Below are 17337 nucleotides of genomic sequence, written 5' to 3' on the forward strand. Positions count from 1 at the left end.
CGGACTGTAAATAATCGAGTCTGGACTACACAATCCAGTGATCAACAGCATGAACATCGATCTGAGCAATTTGGAACCGATGACATGTGTCAACCAAGTCAGCGAGCCTGACCACCCAATCCCGTTAGTTGCCTCTTACGACAAGCATGGGTTACTGAAGGCTCATTCTATCCTGGACCTTCACGGGTGCTATGACATGATGTTACTTCAACTCACCAATCAGTTTAAAGAATCAACAAAGTGGGGAAATACATTGTAGGTTTAGGTAGTTAGGTTCTAAAAACAATCGTTACTCAACATTTACATACCATGGAAATATTTATATATATATATGCTGACTCACCTTTGTGCTTGCTGAATCGTCTAATTTTCTCACAAAAGTCTTCCTGCCCTACATTCTTTTGATCAACTCCAGTGTCTGTCATGAGTCTGAAACAGCCAAGCCATCACACCATCTTTGATTATTGAGTGTCTTTTAATATGACACCCCAATCAGCAATATACCATATGACATAAATAATTATGTCTGGATCAGAATATCGAGTTAATGATTTTGTCAGCAATGATCCTCGCCATTCTGGTACACTGACACAATCCACCTTTTCTCCACATCTGGGTGGCGTTTCACAAAGCTATCGTTACGCTACAACTGTTGTCCATCCTGTACTGTAACATAGACTTAGGACAGTCGTAGCGCTACGATAGCTTTGTGAAACGGGGCTCTGGTCCTTTTGGTTGAGCCTATTGGGTAGCTGCTTCTCATGACAACCTGGAGATGCTGGGGATCGATTCTGATCTAGAATCTTCATCTGGTCAATATACAGTAGCACTCATGACATTGAGTAAACTGTCTTGCAGATATCATAAACTCACCTTGATGCTATATGATAAGACTCTGGATGTATGGAGGTCATATCTAGCGGATTTGGCGTACAATCAGTTTCTGATTTCTTCTTTTTGGCGGACCCTTTTGATGAGCCAGCTTTCCTCTTCCTCCCTTTGCCTGATGGGCCTGCTGCCTCAGCTTCAGCATCCTCATCTGGCCTAGATAGCATATCGTATAAAGTAATGGGGTATAAATCCTATATACTATAAACATGCTGCAATACTAACTCTAACATTAAGGTGCAGAGACAAATTTGTTTGTTATTTGTTTTCAGTTTGTAATTGGAAAACTTCTCCCAAATAGTTATATTTTATGTTCTTAATTATCAATATCCCGAGAAGATGGCAATGGCAACTGGCAATGCTTAATTCATTGAAACCACTTAAAATAGATTTTACCAACCCTAACAAGATGTAGAATGAAGTGGAACAACCCTAACTACATTGACTTTCCCACCACTTACCTCTTTCCCTCCAAACTGAAGTGGAACAACCCTTGCTCCACCATTGACTTTCCCACCACTTACCTCTTTCCCTCCAAACTATAGTGGAACAACCCTAACTACATTGACTTTCCCACCACTTACCTCTCTCCCTCCAGACTAAAGTGGAACAACCCTAACTACATTGACTTTCCCACCACTTACCTCTCTCCCTCCAGACTGAAGTGGAACAACCCTAACTACATTGACTTTCCCACCACTTACCTCTCTCCCTCCAGACTGAAGTGAAACAACCCTAACTACATTGACTTTCCCACCACTTACCTCTCTCCCTCCAGACTGAAGTGGAACAACCCTAACTACATTGACTTTCCCACCACTTACCTCTCTCCCTCCAGACTAAAGTGGAACAACCCTAACTACATTGACTGGTGGAACAACCCTAACTACATTGACTTTCCCACCACTTACCTCTCTCCCTCCAGACTAAAGTGGAACAACCCTAACTACATTGACTTTCCACCACTTACCTCTCCCTCCAGACTAAAGGGCTGTAATGATGCATCAAACTATCGATGGATTACAATTGTTGAGTCTCCGACAGCAATTAATCAATGGTAGAAACAAAAAACTATCTATGCATTGATTATATGTGTGACTATCGATAGTTTAGTAATTGACTTCCGTTGGTACATGCGCAGCGCAAAATACAGGAAGTACCAGATTCGTTCACTTTGATTTTAGAATTATCCGCCCCGTTACCTCTTTAACACACTTGATCTGGATTTCAAGTTTCTTGTCAGTTATTAAAAGATACTGAAACTACTTCTACTTCTTTTTATTTCATATAAATTATACATTCATTTGGGAAATGATTTCAGATGAGACACTTCGAGTATTGCAATAGTTGGTGGCAATAGACTATCGCAATAGTATGTTGCAACAGACTATCGCTATCGCAATAGTTGTTTACCCCTCAATAGTCACCCCTACCTCTCTCCCTCCAGACTGAAGTGGATCAATCCTTACTCCATCACAATACTTACCCCTCTCCCAGCCGATTAAAGTCATGCAGCACTCGGATGAAGCCAGCACACTGCTCGTACCCCTTCTGACCCAAGCCCTTGAGACCCAGCAGCTGCTCTCGACTAACAAATGCTCCATTCTTCTCTCGCCACTCAAGGATCTTCTTTGCCTTGGTAGCATTCAGCCCTGCAATCCTCCTGAAACACATACACATGCACCTATGTAACATAGTCGGTCATTGTGGTGCTTACACTAAGCTGACAATTTCCATTAAATTAACATCATCAGAAAATAGTATCCATGACAACTGAGTGGCTGAATGTTTTACATCAATTTTACAGCTGGCTGACCAGTGATAGACAGCATCAACTCCAAGGAGGCAGTGTGACCCATAACAACAAGGTCTCACAATGGTGAACTGAATCCTCATCCGATAGGTCTTGTGTTTAGAATAGAATAGAATAGAATAGAATAGAATAGAATAGAATAGAATAGAATGAATAGGAATAGAATAGAATAGAATAGGAATTGTGTTTAGAATAGAATAGAATAGAATAGAATGCCTTTTCAGGAATTTGTGTTATGTCAGCAGAGCTACTGACACATAAGAGAGATACCAAACTATTTACATAAATTCTTCGATTTAGGTATCTTCACATTTGTTTAAGAGAGATATGGTACTTGGAATAAAGGATGTACGGGCTCTCTTAGTTTTCACAATTGGAACTTTGTAGCAGCGGCCTGAAGGGAGGAGGTTGTATTCCGAATTTAAGTAGTGAGTACGGTCAGATATGATTTTGATAGCTTGATTCACGATTTGCCGCTAAACACATGGGTATAGATGCCTACCCCAACATCCCCACACAAATTATTGATCAACTCAAAACACATTTAGAAAAATTAATGAATTTCATTTTCATCCAAGTCAACAACTTATGAGAGAAATGGATTATGAAGATACAGAAGATAATATTGTCTGACATAATATAATAATTGACAATCGATCGAGTAATCTTTAAAAAAGAATATATATGGGGACAGTTTTGTTTTGTGATTATTAATCAGTCAGGCTGGGACTGGAGGTACAGACTCACCTTAGTAGACACTCGCTGCCGGTGTTGATATCCACACCAACGAAGCTGACACACTCCTCCACCACCGAATCTAAAGCTGTCTTCAACTTGCTCTCTGCGATGTCATGCTATGAAACACATCACACAAAGTAAAGCATTCTAAATCTCTTAGAACATACAAAGAAAATAGATGGTCTTCAAACACATAGGATCTAATCTGTTGTAGTATTCGATGAACACTTAATTAAACTAAAGGCCCTCTGATATTTTTTATTCAGTGCTGCAGCCAGGATTTCCAAGGAAGGGGCTAGTTGAACCCTACCTTTAGAAAATGTGGGCCAATAACCAAAAGTGAAAAAATGTGTAATCCTTCTCTTTGACATTTTGACAGCCAAAAAGCTCTGTCCAGCAAAACGAGCTCCTTACAGCGATTCATATTACAGTTTGTATGCAAATAGATGTACTAACAATGTGCAGAGTTTAGGAAGCCTTGTTTTAAATTCGGAAGTTTCAATATTTTGATTTTGATTTCCGAATGTTTGACATCCCTTTCAATGAAAATAGTCGTAGTTTGAAATTAATTACGCGCCCGATATATAAAAACGTGTTATGAATAATAAATTTGCACCATTGTTCGTGCATACATTTATAAATAAAGCATCAAGGTAAGTACAATTAGCAGCAATCCCTCAATTACGCAGTCTGGTGGCAGCACTGTTATTGGTACAGGCCAAAGGTCAGGTGAGGTGAAATGGGGTTTAACATCGTACTATTTCTCTCATATGATGACGTGCATGCGTGTGTGTGTATGTGCGGCTGCTTGTACTAGCCCAGACTTTAGCTGGTTTTATAGTGCAAGCGCACTGAGATACCATGCCGCAGTTAAGCATGACTACCCCACTCGGACACATTATACTGACAAGTACCATATTTTAACGTCTTTTGGTATGACATGGCTGGAGATCGAACCCGCGACCTCCTGCTCTCCAGTTGGACGCTCAAACCACTACACCACAGAGGCGGTCACAGGCCAAAGGACCATCAGTTATATCAACCCATAGTTCATGTCTTCCCAGAGCCTACAGATGAGCTAAGCATAAATATGGACAGATAACAGTGATTAGATCAGGTGAAGTTTTACCCTGCAAACACCTATACATAGCTCACCTGATACATCCCCACACCAATATGTTTGGGTTCAATTTTGACAAACTCTGCCATGGGATCCTGCAGTCGTCTTGCTATGGAAACTGGAAACAGGAAACCACACATAAAAGACATTTATGATCAAGGGGGGATACAGCTTTTAGAAATAGAGGGGGTGCACACTCTTGAGACAGTGGGTTGGGGTGGGGTGCACACTTCATTTTCACGGGTCATTTAATAAACTTTCAGGACAAAAGGGGGGCCTGCACACACACACACACACACACACACACACACACACACACACACACACTCTCTGGATCCGCCTATGATGATATAATAACATGTCAGGTACTTGTAACACCTCAATGGTTGAGCCAAGATCAATCAGGGATTCTATGATCTTTGATGTTTCACATCAAAGGATGATCATTATGTACTATGACTATGAACAAACATAATGAATAATTAAGAAGGTAGACTTGTATAGATATCACCCCATTCTACTTCAGCAGCTAAGTATTGTAATGAATAAACAGATGAAGCCTCAGATAAATAGGGCGGCATCCCTTGATGACAAAAACATGAAAGTGTATGTGACAGCATATCAACCACTTTATATAAAAAAGAAAAGTTTCACAAATTAGACAAATCAGCAACCAGCTAGACACCTGACACAGATTCCTTATTTACAGACAAGGAGGAGTCATCACGGAGGTGGATCCTTCATCTTTGAGTGACTGAGTTTAGTTTTACGCCGCTTTTAGCAATATTCCAGCAACATCACGGCAGGGGACACCAGAAATGGGCTTCACACATTGTACCCATGTGGGGAATCGAACCCAGGTCTTCGGCGTAACGAGCAACCACTTTAACCACTTGGCTACCCCACCACCCCCTTTGATCTTTGAATCCAAGGGTGGAGTTAACATGTGGAGTTTCTGAAAGATAAGACTGCCCATCCCTGCAAACCTCCTCTGAATCTGACATTGCAATGATGATGGTCGGTGCAGGTTTTCCTCTTTCACACGACCAAGCCTTATTACAGTGCTTCTTATAATAGTGTTATTTTTAAGACTAGTTTATATCTGTTTTAAGCAGAGGTAAATGACCCACCTGCTCCTCTGAGTGTTGGGTCAAGGTCAGGTAACTCTCGCTGGGCCTCATCTGACACGCTGTAGATGGACGCTCCACACTCGTCTACAATGCTAGAAAACAAAACTGGATGCCTACATGCAAAGACCGGGTGAGAAAAAGAGTTTTTATCATGATATTGTAGAAGGGCATGGGGTCATCCTACAGATGACATCCTTACCTTGCGAGCTTTCTGATGAGGTTAAACGTTTTGATCATGTTGACACTACTATCTCACCTATATCATGACAGCCAGAGTTCACCTGTGAAGATCTGGGATAGAATTAGTCTTCAGCATCCATGCTTGTCGTAAAGGGTGACTAACAGGATTGGGTGGTCAGGGTCACTGACTGGGTTGACACGTCATCGTATCCCAATTGCGTAGATTGATGTTCATGCTGTTGATCACTGGATTGTCTGGTCCAGACTCGATTATTTACAGACGGCCGCCATATAGCTGGAATATTGCTGAGTGCAGCGTAAAACTAAACTCACTCACTCACTCACTCATTTCATGAGTCCATACAGGAATTGATGAGGGTCAGGTAAAGTAATTAAATTGTTAGGACTGGATATTGCCCTGATTTTCATATTGCGATATATTGCTATAACTTAAGAGATATTGCAATACATACTGGGATATATTGACTGGAAGGTTTCTGCCCAAGTACATCATAAATTCATAATAGCTCTCTGTGTGCGACATCGTCTTCTTAGTTGCTGCTACACCATACTTTCAGGCTCCCCGTCCCCATTGTGTATGGGTGTATGCCAATCGTTTACAGATAAATAAAATGATATAGAGTCTTAACGTGGAATGTTTCATTGAAGTAACTGTATTGCAACAGAGTTTTGCGAACATAATGATAGAGGTAATCGTATAACATGATTTTCATGGTCAGTTTTGTTTGCTTCTACAGAATGCACTTCAATGCAGTATGTAATTATTGTTACTGTTTGTCAGTGATTCGTTCAGATTCAACTCCAATATAAACATGTGTTAACATGAACTATTGCAAAATGAACCTAAAACATGATTTAATTGAACTACTTGAGCATAAAATCTCATGTGACCTCCAATTACTAAGATCCTTGACTAGAATGTCATTATACAGTCCTACAAAATTTATAAGGCTTTGGCCTTTAATATAAATTGATGTCATATGTCCCATTATGAAACAAAAAAAAATAACAAAGTAGTGTGAATTGTGAAATAGTCACTCAGAGGCCAGAGTCTCTACTAACAAGTCCAAATAAAAAAATGGCCAATTTGAGGCCACTTAACTACTCCAAATAAAACCATTGAAACCCACAAAACGTAATGCATTTGGTAGAACTTTTGGAGCCACTTATAATGACACTTCCACTTGTAATATGTAACATGAAACCAACAGAAATAAAAATATATTTGGCACTTTTAGATCACATTTTTTTGCTATGAAAATCAAGGGAAGATAATTCAAAGGGAGCTAACTCTGGATGACCCAATATATTGCAGAATCTGAACCATTTCGCGATAATTGTATCGCGAGATACTGTACCGGTATATACCAGTTTACCGGTAATATTGCACAGCCCTATAAATTGTGCTGTGTACTGTCCTGTACAATTTCATAATTTCTTTCATTATAAGATCTTTCATGTTAAAATTTGGTACAGTTCATATTACAGTACATCTTGAGGGACGAACCATATTATTTTCACTACATCCATTCAACTAATTATAAAGATTTGGGAAGCATGCTTCTTCAAACTCTGATCTATGGGATGACTGGAGTCAGTGAGTGAGTGAGGGAGTTGGGTTTTACACCACTTTTAACTATTCCAGCAATATCACAGCGGGGACACCAAAAATGGGTTTCACACAGTGTACCCATGTGGGGAATCGAACACGGGTCTTTGGCATGACGAGCAAACGCTTCAACCACGAGGCTACCCCACCACCCCAAATGACTCCAGGCACTGCCGTGTCTACATTGTCATAATGTGAAGCTGTTAATACTGTTCACCCACCAGTACATGACCTGCATCTCCCCGAACGCCTTCCCCTGGATGAGGCCAGAAACATACTCCTCCGTCTGTCGACACGCCACACCATTCCCAATGGCTATCATCTCACACCTGCAAAGTGATGTGAATAAACCTGAGAAGTAGTGTCTTCTGATGACATGCACCTGACAAGTAATGTCTTGTGATAACATACACCTGAGAAGTGTCTTCTGATAACATGCACCTGACAAGTAGTGTCTTCTGATAACATGCACCTGACAAGTAGTGTCTTCTGATACCATACACCCGACACGTGTAGTGTCTTCTGATTGCATAAACCCGACATGTATTGTCTTCTGATAGCATACACCCGACAAGTAGTGTCTTCTGATAGCATACACCTGACAAGTAGTGTCTTCTGATAGCATACACCCGTCAAGTAGTGTCTACTGATAACATGCATCTTAGAAGTGTCTACTGACTAGCATCACAGTATAGATAGTTATATATCTCTCCATAACATCCTGTACAAGATTAATCCATAACATTTGGACAGACAGACAGAGACAAGAGACAGACAGACAGACAGACAGACAGATAAATAACATTGTTGAGATGTTTTTAGGATAATAGTTTTTACTGGAAAGGTTGTGAGTTATTCCCTTGGAAGCACGATGCCTGAAATAATGATACTTTCAAGAAACTGTAGCTGTCTATATTCCTTCTTTTCAATTATCCTATGATGGGATTTTTCCAATATGGCTGTCAAGATGGACATATGCTGGCTCAAAGAGGAATAACAGATTCTGATATGTGGAAGCAACTACTGACAGTATCAATCCAACAACGTTCCATATTTCTGGACAGACAAACAAAACCTTTACATGCTTGATTGGCATTTTAGAAGATGATATTTGATGAACATAGAGATTTTTCTGGGTTACATCTTCTTTTTATTCTCGAGTACAACGTTTCAGGGCTTGTTCTGGCCCCATCATCAGAACAAGCCCTGAAACGTTGTACTCGAAATAAAAAAGATGTAACCCAGAAAAATCTCTATGTTCATCAAAAACCTTTACACTTCTTTGTGAGCATTTCTTCTGTGAAACTTATTGCTGTGTCATTTTGAATCGGTGTGTGTTAAACAGAACAGTCCGTCTCTCTGCTCAGACAAATTTACCTGTATGTTTTAACAATATTGACCAGCTTCTGTTTCTCAGCAGCCTTGTTGGACTTGTAGTCCAGGAAGTAGAACACCTGAGTAGTCTGTATTCCACCTGTAGAGGGAGTATATCCATTGTTAACCCACACTCGGTTAGCACGATAGGTCACAAGCAAAAACTTATCAGGACAGTGAGGTTGAAATACAGCATGTAACATGATAGTGGGGGCACAATAGAAGTATATATATCAATAGTTTGTTGCTGCTTGTTGTGTTGGACCAAATGACAAGGGTCATGTAGATGTAATTCATTATAGTTTGTGTGGTAAGTGTACCCACACACTAGTTGGAATAGTTTGTAAAGAATTCAAAGAATATATTACAGAATTTTATGTAAACTGGGTTAAAAAAAACAGTGACAGAGCTATCTTCATTTTTTAAACATATTGTGTTTCTATCTATTTGGTAAATCATTTAAGGAATCATGAACAAACTATAAAATGTCATTGTTGAAACTTGTCCATCCACCTGTAGGGGAGACAACTGCTGTCTTGCAGCCATTCTTGAACCCTGGGTCAATCCCAAACACAGTCTTTCCCCTGACTGGTGGCGTTAGAAGCAGTCGTTTCAGGTTGGAGGCAAACACAAGGATGGAGTCTTTCTCTGCTGCCTTTGTCAACTCAGACCTGGGGACAGACATACTCTTGCTGAATATTCACATACAGCGCTGGAAGTTGGTGAGTTTATGCTTCTCTGCATCATGACCTCTTAGGAGCCTCTCGTGATCAGTAATAAGACCAATATTTAAGATGAAACCTTCTTTCCAAATGAACAAGTGATCAAATACTATCCATATCAATATTCCACTGTTTTTCTCATATAATGATTGGAAAATTTCCATTCTTGTTTGAAAAAAAGAGGATGCATGCCTCAGCTGTTTCTGATGTAGGAACATATGCCCAGACTTAGAACATTGTCAAGGAAAGAAACATTTGTGAGGTTAAACCCTGTAGTGTTTAGGTTCCATAAGCTAGAGAATGAACATAAAGCTGTTTGTCTTGTTTCTGTGGGGAACAGCAGACACAAGTCTCTTTAAAACCTAACTGTCTGGACAAGATGTGCATGAAATGGCAAGCTTGTCAACACACATTTTGTAAATACTGGGTTTTTTAAAGCAAACATTTGCAAGACAATGTCAGTAGCTGCTTGATTCCATTTCTAAATGATGTTGATGAGATTCTATTCTGTTACTGATGATGTTGTGACCTAAAAGGGCCCCACCTGATATGTCTGCACGTCTGTGGCAGGATGAGTCGGTTGACCGCATCTGTGATGCTAGCAGACATCAGCTTCTTCACACTTTCAGGTGACCAGTGCTTCACAAACTTGTGGGTATAGCTGCCTATAAGACGATTCTTCACATAATCGGGGATAGTCACTCGAACAGTGAGAATCTTCTTGTCCTCTCCACGATTTAATGCAAGCACCTGCAACACAACGTCTTCACTACACCGGCAGTAGCTGCTAGCGACGAGGACAACCTGCTCTGGGAAACTGGGGGTTGTTAGTTTCTATGTTTTTCAAGCAATTTGCTACTACACTGCAATAAGAACAGCCAGTGAGTTAATATGTGCTGCTGTAGGTATGTATTCATCATCATGATTGAGGGGTCACGCTTCCCAGAATGCACTTTACTTCAGCATTTAGAATGAATCTCTTTATATTTACAATGAATATTATTTGTCATTTTGTGCACAACATATTTACGTTAGGATGACCTACTTGGTGACTCTTGATATATTTCACAGGGCAGGAAAAGTCGAAGTACTGTTCGAACTTGTGGCTGTCATCTGAGGCTCCAGCTTTATTGTCCTTATCATCCTTCTTGGAGCTTGTCTTACTTCTGCTGGACTCCATCTTGACATTGGAGGTCTCGCACCTGCACACAACAGTAGGTCGTTTAAGTGGTGTGTCAGTTTAATTAAAAGGTGTGTGCGTGAGTTTAGTTGTATGTTGCTTTTAGCAATATTCTAGCAATATCACAGTGGGGAACACCAGAAATGGGTTTCACACATGAGACATAATTAAAAGGTTTAAAACACAAGTCTAGATTGTCGACTCCTTTAAATGCTGATTGTTCAGGGCTCTTTTTGGTTTACATCTATATTTCGGTAGGTTTAATTTAATAAGATAACATTATTTCTGGGACTAAATGACAGTCTAACAATTTAGCTCTCGCCTTGTTCAAGACTTACACACTGAAGCTCTGATTACAATATTAAAACAAGTTTTCATTGTAGATCAATGGGTCGTCTATTTGTTAGTGTCAACTATGCAAGGGAGACAACTCACAATCTTTTGACTTCATCCATGGCTTCTTTGTCCTTTGAGATAATATCAGCCACAATATGTTGGATGCCAGTCTCTATGTCGTGAGGTTTAGCCAAACCTGAAATATACACAATGTGATTCAAGGCATGCACTAATCTGTACCAACACAATAGTGTATCAGTCACTGACTACAATCTGTATGTGATGACAAGTCTCGTTTCCCACCTGGCATCTAGGCCTACACTAAGGCCTTGAATCACATTCCCACTTAAACTTCAGTAAATTGTTTTTTAATGTTGTTTGTTCCCCTTGGCTGAAAACATCTCCAATACAAAGTGACTGACTAATTAGGAATTGGTGATTACATAATAGGATATGCATTACCCTCTGGAGATTCTTTCAATGGGAAGCGATATCTTAAGCAAAATTTTACAATTAAAATTATTTCAAGGATATTATTTCCACATGCTGTTTTGGGAATATTCTGTCCTGTGAAATTATCTGCACTGGAGTGTGTGAGGGAGATAATATTTAACGTCACATCAACAATATTTCAGCCATAAACCAAATAAATCTATACCACAAAAACCTGTCATCAAAGGACAACAAAAATACCAGAATATCACAGATTTGGTTTGAAACTACTATCTGCACTGGAAACATTAATTGTTTACACTTACAATTTCTAACAGGGTTAATTGTATCCTAATGAAGTGGATCTTGAGGCTATCTTGTCTTATCCAGGTTAGTTATAGCCATAATAGGTCATCAAGACATAAGAATATTGCTGATTCAGCTTCATACAACCTGACACACAACTCCCTTGTTTCTAGGTAAAATGCATCACAATTTGAAAAGCAGTATTGCTGCCTACAGAGTTTTACCTAATGACTGTCAACAACCTGTATTGCTACGAGTTAGCTAATAATGTTAGAGAATAACCTCACCTTTTTCACCTTGCCTGACGAGTGTCTCCAGCTGAACATGCTTTCCATCTAGAATCTGTAACGCTGGTTCCTCCAGGCCAAGTTTACGAGCTCTCTCAGCGAGACTCCCCTTGTGTCCTGGTTTGTAGGGGGCGTACTGTGGGGGACAGCAGTAGTGTTATATTTACAACTGCCTAGGGGCTCCAGATTATGAGTGAGTGAGTATGGTTTTACACCACTTTAACAATATTACAGCAATATCACACGCAGGGGACACCAGAAATGGGCTTCACATATTGTACCCATGTGAGGAATCGAACCCAGGTCTTTGGTGCGACAAGCCAACGCTATAACCACTAGGCTACCCAAGCTTCCTCCAGATAATGTCTCAAGCCACAAGGTATTGACTCCCTCGTTACAGTTCACAATAGGGATAGACAGTTTACTGTGATGTACATGTATTTCCAATATATTTTCATTCCTTGGACCCAGTCTTGGGTCTTTATAGACCAACAAGAAGCTTTTCATAAGTAATTCCTCCTACAATATCGTCTCAGGTGCATCTAATTTGTATGTTTGTGTACGTCCCAAAGTGTGTGACACCTTGCCTAAAACTCACAATGTAGATATACATGTTTAATTAACAATATGGAAGACATATTGCCATTGTTAAGTATCATTAATCGCAGTAAAAGATCTGTATAATGCCTGCATTTGATCAGAAGACAAGGATCTGAAATACAGGCACATCTGAAGAATATATGATACACTGATTCTTTACACTGATTTTTAGATATTTAATGAACATTTGTAAACATGCAGCTCAAAATGAATTGAGTAATGTCACTTTGTTTTGCATACATTACACAAATATGCAGCTTATCTGCAGCTCTGAGCCTAGCTGTGCAATTTCCATCAACCAACCATATATACACCCAGCTATCTGCTGTCCTAAATGGGGTGGGTGGGAGTAGCCTGTGGTTAAAATGGTCGCTCGTCACACTCAAGACTGGCATGGGTACATTTTTTGAGTTCACCACAATGATACTGGTGGAATATTGCTAAAAGCGTGGTATATTGCTATACTCACTCAGTCACTCACTTTCGGCAAAGGTATATCATCAAGAAATCGTCCCAAGTCTACATCATGTAATGCGGTCTGGTTAAAATCTGGATCCATTACAACTTATGAGTTTTCTGACGAGCTAAATATTCTCAGTGACATTTCATGTACCAAAATATTTTTGTTCAAAGTATGTTCAAGCAAGATGCATACCAGATATTTTGTTGCTACGTACCAGGTGTTCTACTTCAGTGAGAGAGGTGGATCGTTTCAATGCAGCGGCCAGTGTTCGGTTCATCTTTCCTGCAGACTCAATGGTGTTGTAGACAGACGACATCTTGGACATAACATTCCTGGAATATAACAGTATTGTTGAAAAAAAAGAACATGTGTGACAGGGTGCTTAAGGTTTATCTTTCCCTAAATACTTAAGGTATGGGGAGATTCCTTTTTATTGTTCACCTCTGCTGCTACGGTCCTGCTAAATGACTCAGATTTAGCAGAATCGTCCAGAATTTGTAACATGTTACAAACATTGTTAGCATAATCACAGCATCAGCTAATCGGAAATATAAAATCAAAAATGGCCTCACACATTGAACCCATGTGGAGATTTGAACCCAGGCCTTCTACGTGACGAATAAATGCTTTAACCAGTAAGCTACCCCACCATGCCCCTCTCTTAGTGATCAGAAATAGAATTTTGTTGTCCTCATTTTCCCCAATATGCCTCGACTATCCTTACTTGAGATCATCAAGAAGACTGCTGACTTCTCGTAGTTTCTCGGCCTCCATACCCCCTGTTCTCTCTTTACGATATCTCGCAATGAAGGGGATGGTGGCGCCCTCTTCCAGCATCTGCATCAAATTGCGAGCAACATCTTGTGATGTGTCTACTGTATCGGCAATCACTTCTTCTATCTGCCAGCTTGGCGCGATCGGTTTCCCTTTTGGAGGCATGGCTGTGACAATCTAGAACACAAGTGATAATGACAATAGGTTGAAAATCATAATTAATCTACGTGGCATGTCTCCGTCTCAATTTACAAATTAAACAACATGAGTGGAAATAATTTAAGAAGTAGGTATAATGTTAGAAATCTACAGTGGCAAGAAAACATACAATATTGTATATGATCATATTAGTTCTGCCTTTGAAGCTTATAAGTTTGCACCATTAGAATCAACATCATTTACTGAGTGTTTCTGAGGAAGTCAGAATATTTAAAACATATTTTTATTGAGGTTGAAATTTTATGCAATAATTGATAATAGTTTAAAGGTGAATACATGACACGTTTTATGGATAGTTTAAAGGCATTTTAAATTAACACAGGTGAAACAACTTCAAATTGTTCTTGGACACACAGGTATAACAAAGAACAAACAAAAAATTTCTTGAACGGTAAACACGTGATATCGATCACAAACTTACAGGGGTACCGTTGTCTGAATCACAACTGTTCTCAGTCTCAGAATCAGATCCCGTATATTCGGTGAATGTTCTGCGATAGGCTATGAGACACGAGCCAGCAGCTTGAAACCTCACGTTCACTTTTAAAACAGGCACTGCATTTATTGTTACTCTAACTAGCAGTGATGCAGTGGAGGTCAGAGTCTGTATCATAACGAATCCCGACCCCACTACTCGCATCTGTGACCACTCGGCCACGAAGGTTGTATTGATTTTACAGACGTTTCTATCACTTATAATCACGAGACTCCTTACATCGACATTGCTCCACTCATGTGCAGGTGTTGTCGTCACAGCACTGCGTGGAGCGCATCTTCATCTTCACAGAAATCTAATTTGTAAATTGAGACACCGACTTGTCTGATGATTGGGATTTCTTAACACATACCTGATCACTTGTCCAACTGAATCTGAAATTGTCACAGGCAGAAAGCAGTAGAGGAACTAAATATTGTTTGATAGCTGTTGTTCACTTCGAGATGGTGGTCGGATTTCCCCGTAAATTTGGTTGTGATTTACATGTAGAGTTACCTTCCCTTGAACAATTTCCTTCGTGCAGTTGTGACTGGCTGCGCGAGACTGCGTGTGGTAATTTTGATCAAGTCTTTTAAATAGACATGAACACGGCCAGTTCCAAGTAGAATATCCTTCATTCAATAACTCTAATTCTAAATAATTCTGAACTTTGTCTCTCGGTATTTTCAATGACTTAGGTCCTCTCATTTGTTACAATTTAAATCATATATGTAACAGTATGCGTATGTAAAGATAGTCTGTCATACAAAACCCTGAAGCAAATGTATCCCAGAAAGCCCACGCAAGTCCTGAAAATGTGGTAGTCTAGATTTCTACAGATGAAAATGAAGAAATTCTCAGGGCTCCTTTTCATTAAATTTTTTTTTTTTACTATGAACTTTTTTCTGTAAAATATGTTCATTTCAGAGACTATAGCTGTTAGCCTAGTAAAGAATCTGAATGCATTACACATTTTGTGTTTAATAAGTTATTTTTATATGGATATACTGCGTTCTCACTGAAGAGCAGATCCCAGACCAGGAAATGAAACGAAGTTCATCAGGAGTATTGACGATGTCTAACATAATGCATAATTTATCATAATGAATCACTCGACCAAATTATGTGCAGAAAGTTTTCGGCGACAGGACAGAATTGATCCTCTGTCAATGAAAAAACCACACCGTCTGAAGCAAAAACACAAAGTTGTGAATTATAACATTTAGCTTTGTTCCTGTTTTTCCAGTACAAAGTGGACTTACATCAATGAAGCAGAAAAAAACCCGGAACTGAAACAAGAAGTCAGTTGAACATAAAATATTATTATTCTATTACATTTTAATGTATCTAGTTGCCCCGGTCCGTAAATTAAACAGCTTTCATGCAAAATACGTTAATAAAGTATAAATGTTGTTGGATTATCGAAAACATCTACCCGTTTACACAACAGACTAGACTAACATCTAGTTTCTGAAATGAACATATTTTACAGAAAAGACTGTTCTTAAACTAATTTAATCATATATGATAGAAAGAAACCTCGAGATTTTATTCATTCCAATAAACCGGAGTAATCTAGACTTGCATGTGCTTACATGGATATATTTGTTTCATTGTCTGTATGACCCGAAGCTGCAGTAATCTAGATTTGACACGTATCATAGACTTTATATAGGCTTTCTTGGATATACATGTATCTGTTTCAGGGTCTGTATGACATACTACCAACATCACCTGGAAAACTCAGAAACACAATGAAATCTGTCATTGTTCACATCCATGCTTTGTACATACAATCACACAAACGGATGAACATTTCAACAATCCTATTATTGTTTTGATAATTTTGAATAAAATATTTATTAATACAGGTACTTACATTTGCAGACAGTGCGTACATTATTATCATCCCTTAAAATAAAAGTTATCACAGAGTTTTGGGATGACAATTTTAACAATAAAAGAACTCATCAGAGGAAAGAGGGGAAGTGGGGTTCATAAATCGGGACCTAATATTCTATTATGGACATTTTTTCCAGTTATTATTAATCTAATTATAAGAAAGATAGTAGATATCAATATTTATACCATGCATTTATCCATTTATACAGTCATATAACAGTTGAAAACAATCCTATTTACATTTGCGATTTTCATGTGGTTTTAACTTGAGTGAACAAAAAATCGTTGTTGTGGATTAAGATAGACGTTAAGCACGTCTGTTAAACAGAGGCACGCCTCATTTGTTTGTTATTCGACGCAGCACTCGGGAATATTCAATGCAATTGGGGTACGATGACATACATGAACCAAGTCAGCGAATCGCTTTTTAAGTTTGTTGTTTAAGGCCACTCAGCAATATTCCAGCTATATGGCGGCGGTCTGTAAATAATCAAGTCTTGACCAGACAAACCAGTGATCAACCGCCTGAGCATCAGTCTACGCAAGCGGGATACGATAACATGTGTCAACCAAGTCAGCGTCCTGACTACCCGATCCGTTAGTCGATTCTTACAAACAGCATGGGTTGCTGAGGACCACATTAGTGTAGAGACCGAGGTTGTTTCATGTCAGGCACACGTATATGTTTAGAAATTGTTGTTAAAAACTGAATGATTACCGTGAAGACAAATGTTTATCAGAATACACGTCTATAAATAGACACCCAGA

General features: G+C 39.2%; 1 protein-coding gene across 1 annotated transcript; it reads right to left on the minus strand.

Moving 5' to 3' along the window:
• Positions 1-308: 308 nt before the first annotated feature.
• Positions 309-14924, minus strand: LOC124289871 (S1 RNA-binding domain-containing protein 1-like; the record flags this gene model as incomplete). Its single annotated transcript, XM_046726547.1, has 16 exons — positions 14614-14924; positions 13924-14150; positions 13414-13531; positions 12137-12272; positions 11211-11307; positions 10641-10797; positions 10140-10345; positions 9387-9544; positions 8877-8973; positions 7721-7828; positions 5690-5781; positions 4595-4677; positions 3449-3555; positions 2375-2551; positions 874-1044; positions 309-429 (listed from the first exon to the last, which is right to left on the minus strand). Coding segments are annotated over exons 1-16 (2274 nt in total), but the record flags the coding sequence as incomplete, so codon positions are not given.
• Between the last annotated feature and the right edge of the window lie 2413 nt (positions 14925-17337).

This window comes from Haliotis rubra, unplaced genomic scaffold (genome assembly GCF_003918875.1).
Source record: "Haliotis rubra isolate DU_JTF1 unplaced genomic scaffold, ASM391887v1 Scf45, whole genome shotgun sequence".
In the NCBI taxonomy this organism is placed as follows: domain Eukaryota; kingdom Metazoa; phylum Mollusca; class Gastropoda; order Lepetellida; family Haliotidae; genus Haliotis; species Haliotis rubra.